The sequence below is a fragment of the Dermochelys coriacea genome, chromosome 2 (assembly GCF_009764565.3).
Source record: "Dermochelys coriacea isolate rDerCor1 chromosome 2, rDerCor1.pri.v4, whole genome shotgun sequence".
Lineage (NCBI taxonomy): Eukaryota > Metazoa > Chordata > Testudines > Dermochelyidae > Dermochelys > Dermochelys coriacea.
This window is the reverse complement of record NC_050069.1, coordinates 271599057-271617044: the sequence shown is the minus strand read 5'-3', so window position 1 is coordinate 271617044 and position 17988 is coordinate 271599057. Positions and strand designations below refer to the sequence as shown.

Genomic DNA, 17988 nt, shown 5'->3' with positions numbered 1-17988 from the left:
GGGACACGTTTTCTGGCTTAGCAGTGTTGGCTGGGGGGATGTTTTCACAGCAAAGCTCCAGCGCAGATGCAGTTACAGTGTCGCGGCTGTAGCGTATTCTGTTCAGGGAACAGGTATAGGCTGTAGAGGAGAGCACTACTTTCCTCGCAGAAGCTGCATCTCCCTAGGAAGATGTGGATTTAGTTGATGATGATTTAGTTGGGGTTGCTCCTGCTTTGAGCAGGCGGCTGGACTAGATGACCTTGTGAGGTCCCTTCCAACCCTGATATTCTGTGATTCTATGAAGGGTTGCTGGTTCAGATCGTATGACCTACCAGTGATCCCTTCTAGCATAGACCTTGTCTGAAGCTGCGGGCTGGCGTGTCCTGCTCTAGGGGTAGGGTGGTCTGAACGTATTGTGGCTGCAGGCTGATGTGTCCTGCTCCAGGGGTAGGGTGGTGTGGAGGTCGTGGCTACGGCTGAGGTGTCCGGCTATGGGCTGAGGTGTCCTGCTCCGGGGGTAGGGTGGTTGGGTGTGTCGTGGCTGTGGGTTGGCGTGTCCTGCTCCAGGGGGTAGGGTGGCGTCAGTGTGTCATGGCTGCGGGCTGATGTGTCCTGCTCCAGGGGGTAGGGTGGTGTGAGGTGTCGTGGCTGTGGACTGGCGTATCCTGCTCCAGGGAGTAGGGTGATGTGAGCGTGTCGTGGCTGCGGGCTGAGGTGTCCTGCTCCGGGGTAGGGTGGGGTGGGCGTGTCGTGGCTGTGGGTTGGCGTGTCCTGCTCCAGGGGTAGGGTGCTGTCAGCATGTCGTGGCTGCGGGCTGAGGTGTCCTGCTCCGGGATAGGGTAGTGTGGGTGTGTTGTGGCTGCGGGCCGGTGTATCCTGCTCCAGGGGTAGGGTGGTGTGAGCATGTCGTGGCTGCGGGCTGAGGTGTCCTGCTCCGGGATAGGGTGGTGTGGGTGTGTTGTGGCTGCGGGCCGGTGTGCCTTGCTCCGGGGGGTAGGGTGCTGTGAGCGTGTCGTGGCTGCGGGCTGAGGTGTCCTGCTCCGGGGTAGGGTGGTGTGGGTGTGTTGTGGTGCGGGCCGGCGTGTCCTGCTCCAGGGAGTAGGGTGGTGTGAGCGTGTCGTGGCTGCGGGCCGGCGTGTCCTGCTCCAGGGGGTAGGGTGGTGTGGTTGTGTTGTGGCTGCGGGCCGGTGTGTCCTTCTCCAGGGGTAGGGTGGTGAGAGCGTGTCGTGGCTGCGGGCTGAGGTGTCCTGCTCCGGGTAGGCTAGTGTGAGTGTGTCGTAGCTGTGGGCTGGCGTTTCCTGCTCCAGGGGTAGGGTGATGTGAGAGTGTCGTGGCTGCGGGCTGAGTGTCCTGCTCCGGGGATAGGGTGGTGTGGGTGTGTTGTGGCTGTGGGTTGGTGTGTCCTGCTCCATGGGGTAGGGTGGTGTGAGCGTGTCGTTGCTGCGGGCTGGTGTGCCCTGTTCCAGGGGTAGGATGGTGTGAGCGTGTCGTGGCTGCGGGATGACGTGTCCTGCTCCGGTGGTAGGGTGTGTGTGGGTGTGTGGCTGCGGGCCGGCGTATCCTGATTCAGGGCGTAGGGTGGTGTGAGCATATCGTGGCTGCAGGCTGGCGTGTCCTGCTCCAGGGGGTAGGGTGTGTGAGCGTGTCGTGGCTGCGGGCCGGCGTCTCCTGCTCCAGGGGTAGGGTGTGGGTGTGTTGTGGCTGCGGGCCGGCGTATCCTGCTCCAGGGGGTAGGGTGGTGTGGGTGTGTGGTGGCTGCAGGCCGGTGTGCCTTGCTCCGGGGGTAGGGTGCTGTGAGCGTGTCGTGGCTGCGGGCTGAGGTGTCCTGCTCCGGGATAGGGTAGTGGGTGTGTGGCTGCGGGCCGGTGTATCCTGCTCCAGGGGGTAGGGTGATGTGAGAGTGTCGTGGCTGCGGGCTGACGTATCCTGCTACAATGAGTAGGATGGTGTGAGCGTGTCGTGGCTGTGGGCTGGCGTGTCCAGCTCCAGGGGTAGGGTGGTGTGAGCGTGTTGTGGCTGCGGGATGGTGTGCCCTGCTCCAGGGAGTAGGGTGGTGTGAGCGTGTTGTGGCTGCGGGCTGGCATGTCCTGCTCCAGGGGGTAGGGTGGTGAGCGTGTTGTGGCTGCGGGCCGGCGTATCCTGCTCCAGGGGTGGTGTGGGTGTGTTGTGGCTGCGGGCCGGTGTGCCTTGCTCCGGGGGGTAGGGTGCTGTGAGCGTGTCGTGGCTGCGGGCTGAGGTGTCCTGCTCCGGGGGTAGGCTAGTGGGTGTGTTGTGGCTGCGGGCCGGTGTATCCTGCTCCAGGGGGTAGGGTGATGTGAGAGTGTCGTGGCTGCGGGCTGACGTATCCTGCTACAATGGTAGGATGGTTGAGCGTGTCGTGGCTGTGGGCTGGCGTGTCCAGCTCCAGGGGGTGGTGTGAGCGTGTTGTGCTGCGGGATGTGTGCCCTGCTCCAGGGATAGGGTGGTGTGAGCGTGTTGTGGCTGCGGGCTGGCGTGTCCTGCTCCAGGGGGTAGGGTGGTGTGAGCGTGTTGTGGCTGCGGGCTGATGTCCTGCTCCAGGGGGTAGGGTGGTGTGAGTGTGTTGTGGCTGGGGCTGGTGTCTCCTGCCCCAGGGGATAGGGTGTTGTGAGCGTGTCGTGGCTGCGGGCTGATGTGTCCTGCTCCGTGGTAGGGTGGTATGTGCGTGTTGTGGTTGCGGGCTGATGTGTCTTGCTGCAGGGGTAGTGAGTGTGTCGTGGCTGCGGGCTGGCGTGTCCTGCTCCAGGGGGTAGGATGGTGTGAGTGTGTCGTGGCTGTGGGCCAGCGTGTCCTGCACCAGGGGTAGGGTGGTGTGAGCGTGTCGTGGCTGTGGGCGTGTCCTGCTTCAGGGGGAAGGGTGGTGTGAGCGTGTCGTGGCTGTGGGCCGGCATGTTCCTGCTCCAGGGGGTAGGGTGCTGTGAGTGTGTTGTGGCTGTGGGCTGGTGTGTCCTGCACCAGGGGGTAGGGTGGTGTGAGCGTGTAGTGGCTGCGGGCTGATGTGTCCTGCTCCAGGGCGTAGGGTGTGTGAGCGTGTTGTGGCTGCGGGCCGAGTATCCTGCTCCAGGAAGTAGGGTGGTGTGAGCGTGCGTGGCTGTGGGTTGGGGTGTCCTGCTCCAGGGGGTAGGTGCTGTCAGCGTGTCGTGGCTGCGGCCTGAGGTGTCCTGCTCCGGGGATAGGGTGGTGTGGGTGTGTTGTGGCTGCGGGACGGCGTGTCCTGCTCCAGGGGGTAGGATGGTGTGAGCGTGTCGTGGCTGCGGGCTGGTGTGTCCTGCCGGGGGGTGGTTGTGTGGGTGTGGTTGTAGCTGCGGGCGGTGTGTCCTGCTCCAGGGCTAGGGTGTTGTGAGCCTGTCATGGCTGAGGGCTGATGTGTATGCTCCAGGGGGTAGGGTGGTGTGAGCGTGTGTGGCTGTGGGCTGGCGTGTCCTGCTCCAGGGGGAAGGTGGTGTGAGCTTGTCGTGGCTGGTGGGCCGGCATGTCCTGCTCCAGGGTGCAGGGTGCTGTGAGTGGTGTTGTTGCTGTGGGCTGGTGTGTCCTGCCCCAGGGGGTAGGGGGGTGTGAGCTGTTTGACCGCGGGGCTGGCGTATCCTGCTCCAGGGAGTAGGGTGGTGTGAGCGGGTTGTGGCTGCGGCTTGACATGTCCTCTGCTCCAGGGAGGGATGGTGTGAGCGTGTCGTGGCTGTGGGCTGGTGTGTCCTTGCTCCGGGGGTAGGGTGTGTGGTGTGTTGTAGCTGCGGCCGGTGTGTCCTGCTCCAGGGCTAGGGTTGTTTGTGAGCCTGTCATGGCTGAGGGCTAATGTGTCCTGCTTCCAGGGGGTAGGGTGGTGTGGGTGTGTTGTGGCTGCGTGCCGGCGTGTCCTGCTCCAGGGGGTAGGGTGGGGTGAGTGTCTTGTGGGTGCGGGCCTGAGGTCCCTCTCCGGGGGGTAGGGTGGTGTGAGCGTGTCGTGGCTGTGGGCTGGCGTGTCCTGCTCCACGGTGGTAGGTGGTGTGAGTGTGTCGTGGCTTTGGGCTGGCTTGTCCTGCTCCAGGGGGTATTGTGTGTGTGTGTGTCTTGGTTGCGGGCCGGCGTGTCTGCTCCAGGGGGTAGGGTGGTGTGAGCGTCTCGTGGCTGCGGGCCGGCGTTTCCTGCTCCAGGGGTAGGGTGTGGTGAGCATGTCGTGGCTGTTGGGCTGGCGCGTCCTGCTCCAGGGGGTAGGGTGTGTGAGCGTGTAGTGGCTGCGGGCTGGCGTATCCTGCTCCAGCGAGTAGGGTGTGTGGGCGTGTCGTGGCTGTGGGTTGGTGTGTCCTGCTCCAGGGGTAGGGTGGTGTGAGCGTGTCGTGGCTGCGGCCGGCATGTCGTGCTCCAGGGGATACGGTGGTGTGAGCGTGTTGTGGCTGTTGGCTGGCGTGTCCTGCTCCAGGGGGTAGAGGGGTTTGAAGCGTGTCGTGGCTGCGGGCTGATATGTCCTGCTCCAGGACGTAGGGGTGATGTGGAGCGTGTCATGGCTGTGGGCTGAGGTGTCCTACTCTAGGGGGTAGGGTGGTGTGAGCGTGTCATGGCTGCGGGCTCAGGTGTCCTGCTCCGTGGGGTAGGGTGGTGTGGGTGTGTTGTGGCTGCGGGCCGGTGTGTCCTGCTCCAGGGGTAGGGTGTGTGAGTGTGTCGTGGCTGCGGGCCGGCGTGTCCTGCTCCAGGGGGTAAGTGGTGTGAGCGTGTCGTGTGCTATGGGCTGACGTGTCCCTGCTCCAGGGGTTAGGGTGGTTTGAGCGTGTCGTGGCCATGGGCTGGTGTGTCCTGCTCCAGGGGGTAGGGTGGTGTGAAATGTGTTTGTGGCTGCGGGCCGGCGTATCGTGCTCCAGGGGGTTGGGTGGTGTGAGGGTGTTGTGGCTGTGGGCTGGTGTGTCCTGCCCCAGGGGGTAGGGGTAGTGTGAGCGTGTCGTGGCTGTGGGCTCAGGGGTCCTGCTCCGGATGGTAGTGTGATGTGGGTGTGTTGTGGCTTGCGGGCCGCGTGTCCTGCTCTAGGGGGTAGGGTGGGGTGAGCGTGTCGTGGCTGCGGGCCGGCGTGTCCTGCTCAAGGGGGGTAGGCTGGTGTTAGCGTGTCGTGGCAGTGGGCTCAGGTGTCCTGCTCCGGGGGGTAGGGTGGAGTGAGCGTGGTCGTGGCGTGCGGGCTGGTGTGTCCTGCTCCAGGGGTAGGGTGGTGTGAGCGTCTCGTGGCTGCGGCCGGTGTGTTCTGCTCCAGGGGGTAGTGTGGGTGTGGGTGTGTTGTGGCTGTGGGCTGCTGTGCCCTGCTCCAGGGGGTAGGGTGGTGTGAGCGTGTCGTGGCTGCGGGCCGGCGTGTCGTGCTCCAGGGGATAGGGTGGTGTGAGCGTGTTGTGGCTGTTGGCTGGTGTGTCCTACTCCAGGGGTAGGGTTTGTGTGGGGTGTGTTGTGGCTGCGGGCCGACGTATCGTGCTCCAGGGGGTAGGGTGGAGTGAGCGTGTCGTGGCTGCGGGCTGGGGTGTCCTGCTCCGGGGGTAGGGTGTGTGTAGGTGTGTTGTGGCTGCGGCCGGCGTGTGCTGCTTCAGGGCGTAGGGTGGTGTGAGCGTGTCCTGGCTGCGGGCCTGGTGTGTCCTGCTCCAGGGGGTAGGGTGGTGTGAGCGTGTTTGGCTGTTGGCTGGCGTGTCCTGCTCCAGGGGTAGAGGGGTTTGAGCGTGTCGTATCTGCGGGCTGATGTGTCCTGCTCCAGGACGTAGGGTGATGTGAGGCGTGTCATGGCTGTGGGCTGAGGTGTCCTACTCTAGGGGGTAGGGTGGTGTGAGCGTGTCATGACTGCGGGCTCAGGTGCCTGCTCCGTGGGGTAGGGTGGTGTGGGTGTGTTGTGGCTGTGGGCCGGCGTGTCCTGCTCCAGGGGGTAGGTGGTGTGAGCGTGTCGTGGCTGTGGGCTGACGTGTCCTGCTCCAGGGGTTAGGGTGGTGTGAGCGTGTCGTGGCCGTGGGCTGGTGTGTCCTGCTCCAGGGGGTAGGGTTGTGTGAATGTGTTGTGGCTGCGGGCCGGCGTAATCGTGCTCCAGGGGTTGGGTGGTGTGAGGGTGTTGTGGCTGTGGGCTGGTGTGTCCTGCCCCAAGGGGTAGGGTGGTGTGAGCGTGTCGTGGCTGTGGGCTCAGGTGTCCTGCTCCGGATGGTAGGGTGATGTGGGTGTGTTGTGGCTGCGGGCCGGCGTGTCCTGCTCTAGGGGGTAGGGTGGTGTGAGCGTGTCGTGGCTGCGGGCCGGCGTGTCCTGCTCAAGGGGGTAGTGTGGTGTGAGCGTGTCGTGGCTGCGGGCTGGCGTGTCCTGCTCTAGGGGCTAGGCTGGTGTTAGCGTGTCGTGGCAGTGGGCTCAGGTGTCCTGCTCCGGGGGTAGGGTGGAGTGAGCGTGTCGTGGCTGCGGGCTGGTGTGTCCTGCTCCGGGGGTAGGGTGGTGTAGGTGTGTTGTGGCTGCGGGCCGGCGTGTCCTGCTCCAGGGGGTAGGGTGGTGTGAGTGTGTCGTGGCTTGGGGCTGGTGTGTCCTGCTCCAGACGGGTAGGGTGGTGTGGGTGGGGTCTTGGTTGCGGGCGGGCGTGTCCTGCTCCAGGGTGTAGGGTGGTGTGAGCGTGTCGTGGCTGCGGGCCTGCGTTTCCTGCTCCAGGGGGTAGGGGTGGTGTGAGTGTGTCGTGGCTGTGGGCCGGCGTGTCCTGCTCCAGGGGGTAGGGTGGTCTGAGCATGTCGTGGCTGGTGGCTGGTGTGTCCTGCTCCAGGGGGTAGGATGGTGTGAGCATGTCGTGGCTGTGGCTGGCGTGTCTTGCTCCAGTTGTAGGGTGGTGTGGTGTGTCTTGGTTGCTGGCCGGCGTTTCCTGCTCCTGGGGGTAGGGTGGTGTGAGCGTGTCGTGGCTGTTGGCTGGCGTGTTCTGCTCCAGGGGGTAGGTGGGTGTGAGCGTGTCGTTGCTGCGGGCTGATGTCGTGTTCCGGGGGTAGGGTTGTGTGGGGGTGTTGTGGCTGTGGCCGGCGTGTCCTGCTCCAGGGGTAGGGTGGTGTAAGCGTGTCATGGCTGCGGGCTGAGGTGTCGTGCTCTGGGGGTAGGGTTGTGTGGTGTGTCGTGGCTGCGGGCCGGCGTGTCCTGCTCCAGGGGGTAGGGTGGTGTGAGCGTGATGTGGCTGTGGGCTGGTTTGTCCTTATCCAGGGGGTAGGGTGGTGTGAGCGTGTCGTGGCTGTGGGCTGATGTGTCCTGCTCCAGGGGGTAGGGTGGTGTGGGTGTGTCATGGCTGCGGGCTCAGGTGTCCTGCTCTGGGGGGTAAGGTGGTGTGTGTGTGTCGTGGCTGTGGCTGGTGCGTCCTGCTCCAGGGGGTAGGTTGTGTGAGCGTCTCGTGGCTGCGGGCCGGCGTGTCCTGCTCCAGGGGGTAGGGTTGTGTGAGCGTCTCGTGGCTGTGGGCCGGCGTGTCCTGCTCCAGGGGGTAGGGTGGTTGTGAGTGTGTTGTGGGTGCGGCTGGTGTGTCCTGCTCCAGGGGGTAGGGTGGTGTGAGCGTGTCGTGGCTGCGGGCTGGCGTGTCCTGCTCCAGGGGGTAGGGTGGTGTGAGTGTGTTGTGGCTGCGGGCTGGCGTGTCCTGCTCCAGGGGGCAGGGTGGTCTGAGTGTGTCGTGGCTGCGGGCTGGTGTGTCCTGCTCCAGGTGGTAGGGTGGTGTGAGCGTGTCGTGGCTGTAGGCCGCATGTCCTGCTCCAGGGGGTAGGGTGCTGTGAGTGTTTCGTGGCTGTGGGCTGGGCGTGTCTTGCTCCATTTGTAGGGTGGTGTGGGGTGTGTCTTGGTTTTCGCGGCCGCGTTTCCTGCTCCAGGGGGTAGGGTGATGTGAGAGTGTCGTTGCTGTGGGGCTGGTGTGTCGTGCCCTAGGGGGTAGGTGTCGTGAGTGTGTTGTGGCTGCTGGCCGGTGTTTCCTGCTCTGGGGGGTAGGGTGGTGTGAGCGTGTCGTGGCTGCGGGCCGGCGTGTCCTGCTCTAGGGGGTAGGGTGGTGTGAGTGTGTCCTGCTGCGGGCTGATGTGTCTTGCTCCAGGGGTAGGGTGGTGTGTGCGTGTCGTGGCTGCGGGCTCAGGTGTCCTGCTCTGGGGGTAGGGTGGTGTGAGCGTGGTCGTGGCTGTGGGCTGGTGTGTCCTGCTCTAGGGGGTAGGGTGGTGGTAGCGTGTCGTGTCTGCGGGCTCAGGTGTCCTGCTCTGGGGGGTAGGGTGGTGTGAGTGTGTCGTGGCTGCGGGCCGGCGTGTCCTGCTCCAGGGGGTAGGGTGGTGTGAGCGTGTCGTGGCTGCGGGCTGGTGTGTCCTGCTCCAGGGGGTAGGGTGGTGTGAGCATATCGTGGCTGCGGGCCGGCGTGTCGTGCTCCAGGGTAGGGTGGTGTGAGTGTGTCGTGGCTGTGGGCTGGGTGTCGTGCCCTAGGGGGTAGGGTGTCGTGAGTGTGTTGTGGCTGCTGGCCGGTGTTTCCTGCTCTGGGGGGTAGGGTGGGTGAGCGTGTCGTGGCTGCGGCCGGCGTGTCCTGCTCTAGGGGGTAGGGTGGTGTGAGTGTGTCCTGGCTGCGGGCTGATGTCTTGCTCCAGGGGGTAGGGTGGTGTGTGCGTGTCGTGGTGCGGGCTCAGGTGTCCTGCTTGGGGGTAGGTGGTGTGAGCGTGTCGTGGCTGTGGGCTGGTGTGTCCTGCTCTAGGGGTAGGGTGGTGGGAGCGTGTCGTGGCTGCGGGCTCAGGTGTCCTGCTCTGGGGGTAGGGGGTGTGAGTGTCGTGGCTGCGGGCCGGCGTGTCCGCTCCAGGGGTAGGGTGGTGGAGGTGTGTGGCTGGGGCTGGTGTGTCCTGCTCCAGGGGGTAGGGTGGTGTAGCATATCGGGGCTGCGGGCCGGCGTGTCGTGCTCCAGGGGGTAGTGTGGTGGAGTGTGTCGTGCTGTGGGCTGGCGTGTCCTTTTCTAGGGGGTAGGGTGTGTGAGCGTCTCGTGCCTGCGGGCCGGCGTTTCCTGCTCCAGGGGGTAGGGTTGCTTGAGTGTGTTGTGGCTGCGGGCCAGTGTTCCTGCTCTGTGGGGGGTAGGGTGGTGTGAGCGTGTCGTTGCTGCGGGCTGGGCGTTCGTGCTCCAGGGGGTAGTGGTGGTGTGAGCGTGTCGTGGCTGCGGGCTGGCGTGTCCTGCTCTAGGGGGTAGGGTGGTGTGAGCGTGTCGTTGGCTGTGGGCTGGTGTGTCCTGCTCTAGGGGTTAGGGGTGGTGTGAGCGGGTCTTGGCTGGCGGGCCGGCGTGTCCTGCTCTAGGGGTAGGTGGTGTGAGCGTGTCGTGGCTGCGGGCCGCGTGTCCTGCTCTAAGGGGTAGGGTGGTTGTGAGCGTGTCGTGGCTGCGGGCCGGCGTGTCCTACTCTAGGGGGTAGGGTGTGTGAGCGTGTCGTAGGCTGCGGGCTGGTGTGTCCTGCTCCTAGGGGTTAGGGTGGTGTGAGCATGTCGTGGCTGCGGGCCAGTGTGTCCTGCTCTAGGGTGTAGGTTGTTGTGAGCGTGTCGTGGCTGCGGGCCGGCGTGTCCTGCTCTAGGGGGGTAGGGTGGTGTGAGCGTGTCGTGGCTGTGGGCTGGTGTGTCCCTGCTCTAGGGGGTAGGGTGGTCTGAAGCGTGTCGTGGCTGCGGGCCGGCGTGTCCTGCGCTAGGGGGGTCGGGTGGTGTGAGCGTGTCAGTGGCTGTGGCCGGTGTGTCTTGCTCCAGGGGGGTAGGGTGGTGTGAGCGTGTCGTGGCTGTGGGCTGGTGTGTCCTGCTCTAGAGGGGTAGGGTGGTGTGAGCGTGTCGTGGCTGTGGGCTGGTGTGTCCTGCTCTAGGGGGTAGGGTGGGTGTGAGCGTGTCGTGGCTGTGGGGCCGGTGTGTCTTGCTCCAGGGGGTAGGGTGGTGTGAGCGTGTCGTGGCTGTGGGCGGTGGTGTCCTGCTCTAGGAGGTAGGGTGGTGTGACCGGGTCGTGGCTGCGGGCCGGCGTGTGCTTTTCTAGGGGGTAGGGTGGTGTGAGCCGTGTCCTTGGCTGCGGGCCGGCGTGTCTGCTCTAGGGGTAGCGAGGTCTGTTCCTCTCCCCCACAAGGAGCATGCCCTTGGCTGCAGACAGTGAGCGTGCGAGGCGGTGTGCCATGTGCCAGGGTGGGGGCAGGGAGCCGGCAGGATCTCTGCACTGTGGTTTGCATTTTGCTCTCTAGGGATGGGCGGGTTCAGTGATCGCCCAGGCCCGGTTGCTCAGTGATCGGGGGCTAGGGCAGGTCTGTGTACCTTGCTCGAGAGCTGCAAGAGTTCCCGCTGTCACCTAGTCAGCGTGTGTCCGCTTCCCTGGCCCTCCCCTCTGGTAGCCAGGAACTGTGGCTGTGGGGCACTTCAGCTCTTTCTGTCCCATGGAGAGTTCTGTCCTCCGCCTGTCTGTCCTGTAACCACCCTGCCCAGGGGCGGTCCTACTCCCGAGGCTGCAGCAGTGGGTGAGCTCTCTGCCCTGGTCACTGGCCGGGATGGGTCTAGGGTTTCCAGGACAGGACACCTGCCATAGCAGTGACAGCTTTGGGACGATAGCTCCCAAGCCGGGGTGGGGGGGCTCAGCTCAGCCTCCTCCCAATAGCACCAGAGCCCCTGGTGCCCAGCTGGAATGGGCCATGACTGGAGGACCGCTCTGCGTCTCAGAAGGAGAGGGGCTTGGGGGCACTCCACCTGGGGCCCCCTCCTCCAAGGAGCTGCTGCCATCTTGGCTGAGCCCAAGCAGAGAGCTGAGGGGTGGCGGCAGGTGAGGGAGGGGTCGGTAAAGGTCTGTTCAGGAGAGAGCTAGCCAGCTGCAGAGAAGGGGGCCAAGGACGGGAGGCCTGGTGGGCGTGGGGCAGAGATGGGGCAGCAGGAGAGTAATGAGAGCTGAGGCAGGGGAAGTGCTGTGTGGGCACCATGGTGTAACATTGGGAGGGAAGGGAGAGAGCATGGAGGTGCCTGCTGGGGGGCAGTGCCTGGGACCAGAGGTGGTCTGGTGGAGGGGGTGGGGTGCCTGGCTGGGGGGCAGTGCCTGGGGCCGGAGGGGTTATGTGTAGGGGGTGCCTGGCTGGGAGGCAGTGCCTGGGGCGGAGCGGCTCCAGTGTGGGAGCGGGGTGCCTGGCTGGGGGGGCAGTGTCTGGGGCCGGAGGGGGTCTGGTGGTGGGGGTGGGGGTGCCTGGCTGGGGGGGCAGTGCCTTGGGCCGGAGAAGGCCCTGGGTGGGGGTTGCGGGGTGCCTGGCTGGGGGGGCAGTGCCTGGGGCCAGAGGGGATCCGGTGGGGGGGGGCGGGGTGCCTGGCTGGGGGCAGTGCCTGGGGCCGGAGAGGTTACGGTGGGGGGTGCCTGGCTGGGGGCAGTGCCCTGGGGCGGAGGGGCTCCAGGTGGGGGGCGGGGTGCCTGGCTGGTGGGCAGTGCCTGGGGCCGGAGGGTGTCTAGTGGGGGGGCGGGGGTGCCTGGGCTGGGGGGCAGTGGCTGGGGCCAGAGGCGGTCCGGGGTGCCTGGCTGGGGGACAGTGCCTGGTGCCGGAAGGGCTCCGGTGGCGGGGCAGGGTGTCTGGCTGGGGGGCAGTTGCCCAGGGCCGGAGGGGGGTCCTGTGGGGGGTGCCTGGCTGGGGGGGCAGTGCCTGGGGCCGGAGGCGGTCTGGTGGAGGGGTGGGTGCCTGGCTGGGGGGCAGTGCCTGGGGCCGGAGGGGTTATGGTAGGGGTGCCTAGGCTGGGGGGCAGTGCCTGGGGCCGAGCGGCTCCAGTGGGGGAGCGGGGTGCCTGGCTGGTGGGGCATGCCTGGGGCCAGAGGGGATCCGGTGGGGGGGGGCGGGGTGCCTGGCTGGGGGGCAGTGCCTGGGCCGGAGAAGGCCCGGTGGGGGTTGCGGGGGTGCCTGGCTGGGGGGCAGTGCCTGGGGCCAGAGGGATCCAGTGGGGGGGCCGGGGTGCCTGGCTGGGGGGCAGTGCCTGGGGCCGGAGAGGTTACGGTGGGGGGTGCCTGGCTGGGGGGCAGTGCCTGGGGCGGAGGGGCTCCAGTGGGGGGGCGGGGTGCCTGGCTGGTGGCAGTGCCTGGGGCCGGAGGGTGTCTAGTGGGGGGGGCGGGGTGCCTGGCTGGGGGGCAGTGGCTGGGCCAGAGGCGGTCCGGGGTGCCTGGCTGGGGGACAGTGCCTGGGGCCGGAAGGGCTCCGGTGGCGGGGCAGGGTGCCTGGCTGGGGGGCAGTGCCTGGGGCTCGGAGGGGGTCCTGTGGGGTGTGCCTGGCTGGGGGGGCAGTGCCTAGGGCCGGAGGGGCTCCAGTGGGGGGTGCCTGCTGGGGGGGCAGTGCCTGGGGCCGGAGGGGCTCCAGTGGGGGTGCCTGGCTGGGGGGGGCAGTGCCTGGGGCCGGAGGGGCTCCGTGGGCGGGGCGGGGGTGCATATGTGGGGGGCAGTGCCTGGGGCCGGAGGGGGTTCCGGGGAGGGGTGGGGGGCGGGGTGCCTGGCTGGGGAGGCAGTGCCTGGGGCTGGAGGGGGTCTGGGGGTGGGGGGGGGGCGGGGTGCTTGGCTGGGGGCAGTGCCTGGGGCCGGAGGGGGTCTGGTGTGGGGGCGGGGTGCCTGGCTGGGGGGGCAGTGCCTGGGGCTGGAGGGGGTCGCGGTGTGGGGGCGGGGTGCCTGGCTGGGGGGGCAGTGCTGGGGCTGGAGGGGGTCCGGTGGGAGTGCTGGCTGGGGGGGGCATGCCTGGGGCCGGAGGGGGTCCAGTGGGGGTGCCTGCTGGGGGGCAGTGCTGGGGCCGGAGGGGCTCCGGGGGCGGGGCGGGGTGCATATGTGGGGGGGCAGTGCCTGGGGCCGGAGGGGGTCCGGTGGGGGGGCGGGGTGCCTGGCATGGGGAGGCAGTGCCTGGGCTTGAGGGGGTCTGGTGGGGGGGGCGGGGTGCTTGGCTGGGGGCAGTGCCTGTGGGCGGAGGGGGTCTGGTGTGGGGGCGGGGTGCCTGGCTGGGGGGGCAGTGCCTGGGGCTGGAGGGGGTCCGGTGTGGGGGCGGGGTGCCTGGCTGGGGGGCAGTGCCTGGGGCTGGAGGGGGTCCGGTGGGAGTGCCTGGCTGGGGGGGCAGTGCCTGGGGCCGGAGGGGGTCCTGTGGGGGGTGCCTGGCTGGGGGGCAGTGCCTGGGGCCGGAGGGGGTCTGTGGGGGGTGCTTGGCTGGGGGGGCAGTGCCTGCCGCCGGAGGGGGTCTGGTGGGGGGGCGGGGTGCCTGGCTGGGGGGCAGTGCCTGGGGCCGGAGGGGGTCTGTGGGGGGGGCGGGGTGCCTGGCTGGGGGGCAGTGCCTGGGGCCGGAGGGGTCGGTTGGGGGGTGCGGGGTGCCTGGCTGGGGGGCAGTGCCTGGGGCCGGAGGGGGTCCGGTGGGGGGTGCTTGGCTGGGGGGCAGTGCCTGAGGCCGGAGGGGGTCCCGTGGGGGGTGCCTGGCTCGGGGCACTGCCTGGGGGCTCTGGTGGGGGGCGGTGGCGGGCTGGGGCCGGAAGGGGTCCGGTGGGGGGTGCCTGGGGCCGGAGGGGCTCCGCGGGGGGCGGACCCAGCGGTCCGTGCGCCCCCTGCCCAGGACCAGCCAATTGGCTGCGCCGCGCCCCAGCGCGCAGCCGGCCCGGCCCCACCGCGCTGCGCCGCGCCTCCCCCGCCCGGGCCGGCCCCCCGCGCTGCGCAGGCCGGGCAGGGGCAGGGGGCGGCGGCGGCTGGGGCGGGCCGGGGCGGCGATCCGATCCGATCCGATCCGATCCGTGCGCCCCGGCACCCCGCGCCGCCGCTCTGCCTAAATCAGGGACGCTGCCGCCGGGAGCCGAGCCAGCCGGGGCGGGGGACGGGACGGGCAGCCGGCGGCAGGTGCACGGGCCGCCGGGAGCCCCCCCGCCCGGCCCGGGGAGGGCGGACGCGGCCGTTAACCCCCTCCGGGCCCGGAGGCGCAGCCCGCATCCTCCCCCGCGGCCAGGGCGCCGGCCCCTCCCCCTCGCCGCCAGCGGGGCCGGAGCAGGCGCTGCGGACCGAGCCGCAGCCCGGAGTGGGGAAACCGCCCGAGTGAGCCCCGGAGCCGAGCGCATCGGGACCCTGCGCCAGGGGCGCGGACCGCCCTGCAGCCCGAGCCTCTGGGACTGACCCTGCGCCCGGGACAGAGGGGCCCAGGCAGGGCCCTGCTGGGGCGCCGGCTAGTGGGGCCCGAGGAGAGGGGCCGGGGCCGGGGCCGGCGGCCTCCTCCATGGGATAAGAAGCATGCCCGTCCCGGCGCGGGCACGTCGCCCCACCAGAACACATTCCTGGACACCATAATCCGCAAGTTCGAGGGGCAGAGTAGTGCGGGTGGTGCCAGCCCGCGTGTGTGTGTGGGGTGCCCTGTGTGTGTGTGGTTGGGGGGGGTGCCCTGGTGTGTCCCTGCCCCTGTGTGTGTGTGGTGGGGGGGGTGCCCTGTGTGTGTCCCTGCCCCCCGTGTGTGTGGGTGCCCTGAGTGTGTCCCTGCGTGTCCCAGCCCCCCTGTATTTGTGGGGGGGTGCCCTGTGTGTGTCCCAGCTCGTGTGTGGGGGGGTGCCCTGTGTGTGTCCCAGCTCGTGTGTGTGGGGGGGTGCCCTGTGTGTGTCCCCGCCCCCGTGTGTGTGTCCCCGTGTCCCCCAGCCCCTTGTGTGTGTGCGGGTGTGTGTGTCCCAGCCCCTGCATGTGCATATGTGTGAGGAGGGAGTGCCCCTGTATGTGCCCCAGCCCTTGCGTGTGCATGTAGGGGGGAGGATGTCCCTGCATATCCCCCACGGCCCCTGTGTGTGCATTGGCTCCACTGTGTGGAGGGCAGCGGGTGCCCGTGTAGGGGGTGCATGTGCTGTGGTGTATGTGTGCGGGGGTGGGGATGAAGCCCCAGGGTGTGTGCTTGGGAGCGAGGTGTGTGGCCCAGTGTGTTGGTGAGTCAGCAGCAGGGGAATCGGATCCTTGTTGCCCTGACTGAGTTAGGTGCCCAGGAGGCTGAGGTTGGGCAGGGCCATGCCATGGGGTACTTCGGCAGCTGGGTGCTAGGAAGACCAGGTTGGAACAGGGGCAATTCCTGTCTGTGCCCAGTGCAGATCCCTCCTCTTCCTGCCCTACAGAATGTGTGCCAGGCTGGGAGATGCCCTTGTGGGACAGCAGCTCATTCGGGGCTGGGCCTTGCAGCGCCTGAGCTGGATGCCTGACTCTGCCCCGGTGTGTAACTGTGACCTGCTCTATGCCTCAGTTTCCTAATCTGTAGGGTGGGGCTGACGCTCCCGTCCATGCTCTGAAGGTGACTCTGAGGAGGGCTGTCTGGAGAGGAGGCTTGGCTCTGCGGGTGTCTGGGTTGGCTGGGGGATGGGACAGGCTGCAGGAGAATGGGTCTCTGGCCAGGGCCAACAGCCTGGCCTTTGGCAAAGGGCATGTGTTTGCTAGGCCTGGTACAGAGCTATGCCAAGGGCTGGGGGCCTTAGTGGGTACTGGCATGTACACGCACACGTGGCACTGCTGGGTGCCTGTGTACCTGGGCGAGTTCTGCTCTGCCCAGTCTGTGCACGGCGGGTGCTGGGGGTGGACGAAGTCAGTCCGTTCTCAGCGGAGTGGTGCGATTGCTCAAACGTGACAAGCGAGGTCTGGTGTGGGTGTGGTCTGGGGGTGTGCTGTGGTGGGCTGTTCTACACGTGGTCAAGTGGGGTGAGTCTCCCTTCTTTGCCCACATGGGCGTGCAGCCTCACCCCACCCGCTGTGTGAATCTTGTGCTGGGGTGGGGTGGGGTAAGGGTTGGGATGTCCCTGCTCTGGGCAGATGCCCACCTGGGAGCTGTGGCAGTGGCTGGGTGGCCAACCCAGGGAGAGTGCCTCTTGCAGGGCTGCCCTGGCTCTGGCAAGAGAACCGCTTCCCCCACCTGCGCAGGTAGGACGTGGCTGGAGGCAGCCCTATGCCAGAGACCACAGGGCTCCGGAGCAAGGGGAGGCGAGGAAGCTGCTCCTGGGAAGCCTGGCAGGGCCTGCAGGGAGGGGAGGCAGCTTGCAGGCCCCAGGCCTCATGGTTGTTTATTCCCAGCGGGCTGCTACTGGCACCGGCTGTCCTGGCGAATGCAAAGGCTCCTGCAGATGCAGCGAGTGCGGCGAGTAAACAAGCAGCGAGAGACACTGCCCTGGCCCCGGAGCAGCAAGAGGGAAGGCCCAGGACGAGGAAGCAGGGAACTGGGTTGGGTGTGAAGGGCACCAGCCAAGGGGGGGCCCTCGGGTGGTAGGAGGGGGCGCGGGTCGGGCAGTGAGGGGCTCCAGCAGAGCTAGGTTGGGCGTCGGGGGCTGGGATAGTTTTGCAGAGTGCCTCCAGTCCTACCCAGACCCGCGAGCAGCCAGGCGGGGGCTGAAGTGTCTCTGCTCGTCTGTAGCAGTTGTGAAGGCCAGCGCAGGGAGGCGGGGGTTGGGGGTGGTGATGGGGCCAGGCTTCTGGCTGTTCCCTTCTGCGCGGCTGGACTGGGCAACTGGGAGAATCAGCTGATCACAGGGGAGCTGGGCAATGCAGAGGCAGCCTCTGCAGAGCTGGGTTCTGGTGGACGCTGTGGGCATCCGGTCAGGGGGGCCAGGCCCCATGCGCTGTGATGGGGGGGCGGCAGCGGGATCCGCGGTCGGTACCTGTGGTCCCCTGTGATACCCTCCTGTGGGTGGCTACGGGGCATGGCAGATGGAGTCCCTGGCCCCACCCCGCCTTGCCAACAGGTCACTTTGGGATGCTGCACTTCTCTGCAGGGCATCGGCCCTGGCCCATGAGGGGAAGGTAGGGGCTGCTCAACCCGGATTGAATGGAGGAAGGAGCCTGGCCCTGGGCTGGGTTTCAGGGCCTGGGTCTGATTGATGGGGGTGGGAGTCTGGCTCCTCTCTGGGCAGGGTGTTTGTGTGGGGGAGTGGGATGTGGGCAGGCTGTGGGGGCAGCCCGTCCTCTCATTGCCTCTCCCCCACAGGCCGAAAGTTCATCATCGCCAACGCCCGGGTTGAGAACTGTGCCGTGATCTACTGCAACCGATGGCTTCTGCGAGCTGTGCGGGTACACGCGGGCCGAGGTCATGCAGAAGCCTGCACCTGTGACCTTCCTGTATGGGCCCCGCACCCAGCGCAGCGGAGGCCGCACCAGATCGCGCAGGCCCTGCTGGGCTCCGAGGAGCGCAAGGTGGAGATCTGCTTCTACCACAAGGACGGTAGGGATCCCCAGGCTGCACTGCTGGGCTGGGAGTGGGGGGCCGGGCGTGGGGACACGGTGCCGGGCTGGGGGTGGGGGGCCGGGGCAGAGATGCAGTGCTGGAGTGGGGGGCCAGGTGCGGGGAGGCTGCGCTGGGGTGTCTGTTGGATCAGGGCATTGGGCTGTGGGGTTCCAAGTTCTCTGCCAAACCCAGAACACTGGGCTAGCCATTCGTCTCCAGGGGAAAGGCCCCAGGTCCGGCCCTGCTGGTCCCCTGCCCTGGGGCCCGATCGGAGACGGTGCCCACTAGAGGGAAAAGGCACCGCGTCCCATCCCGCCTTCCAGAGCCAGCCAGTCCCCTCCCGTGATCACTTTCCAAGCAGGGGTAGAGAGAGTCCAGGGACCATGGGGGCAGGGCTGTGGGGCCTGGCAGCTCCGTGGGGTCCCCATGCCCGTCCCTGTGTGCTCTTGCAGGCTCACCCACCGCGCTGCCTGGTGGCGATTTATGATTATTTGTGTGCGTGTGAAAGCTGCCGTCCATCACGGGCAGGCAGACCCTTGAGTTAACTGCCTGCCGAGGCTAGGCAGCGTGGCGTGGCGTGGCAATCAATCAGCGGTGCTGAGGATTGCTGCAGGGTGGGTGGCTCTTGGCGCCATGGCAGCCCTTGGCACGGCCAGCTGGGTGCTGGCTTGGGGGCTGAGTGTCTGCTGTCCCCAGCACCTTCCAGCACTCCGAGGGTGAGTGCTGTGGCTCCTAGTAACACACGGTGCATCCGGCACCCCGCAGCACCAAGCGTCCGAGTCCCACATGCCCCGCCCTATGGCGCTGCTCTCGCTGGCTGGGGAAGAGCGGCCGAGCCAGACACTCGCCAGTGTCTCTGCCTCTTGCCCAGCAAGCCCTGATCTGGCAGTGGGGCAGG

At 67.7% G+C, this 17988-nt stretch overlaps 3 protein-coding genes across 3 annotated transcripts in view; 1 reads left to right on the top strand and 2 right to left on the bottom strand.

Moving 5' to 3' along the window:
• Positions 1-563: 563 nt before the first annotated feature.
• Positions 564-2891, bottom strand: LOC119850723 (extensin-like). The gene has a single exon (XM_038389145.1). The coding sequence runs from the start codon at positions 2889-2891 to the stop codon at positions 564-566; it is 2328 nt and encodes a 775-aa protein (XP_038245073.1).
• Positions 2892-3130: 239 nt separating this feature from the next.
• Positions 3131-4330, bottom strand: LOC119850722 (extensin-3-like). The gene has a single exon (XM_038389144.1). It carries the CDS (start codon positions 4328-4330, stop codon positions 3131-3133), a length of 1200 nt encoding a protein of 399 aa, XP_038245072.1.
• A 6471-nt stretch (positions 4331-10801) lies between these two features.
• The window catches only part of KCNH2 (potassium voltage-gated channel subfamily H member 2), a 102715-nt gene continuing 95528 nt past the window's right edge, over positions 10802-17988 (top strand). Inside the window, 7 exon segments of the mRNA XM_043507147.1 lie at positions 10802-10817; positions 13485-13937; positions 14146-14177; positions 14179-14224; positions 16854-16912; positions 16914-17018; positions 17021-17087. Of these exon segments, the coding sequence (XP_043363082.1) occupies positions 10802-10817; positions 13485-13937; positions 14146-14177; positions 14179-14224; positions 16854-16912; positions 16914-17018; positions 17021-17087 (778 nt within the window).

Bases quoted from the DNA above. Each gene is read 5' to 3' on its own strand.
- LOC119850723 (XM_038389145.1), bottom strand. From the start codon at position 2,891: ATGCCGGCCCACAGCCACGACACGCTCACACCACCCTTCCCCCTGAAG.
- LOC119850722 (XM_038389144.1), bottom strand. From the start codon at position 4,330: ATGCCGGCCGCAGCCACGACACGCTCACACCACCCTACCCCTGGAGCA.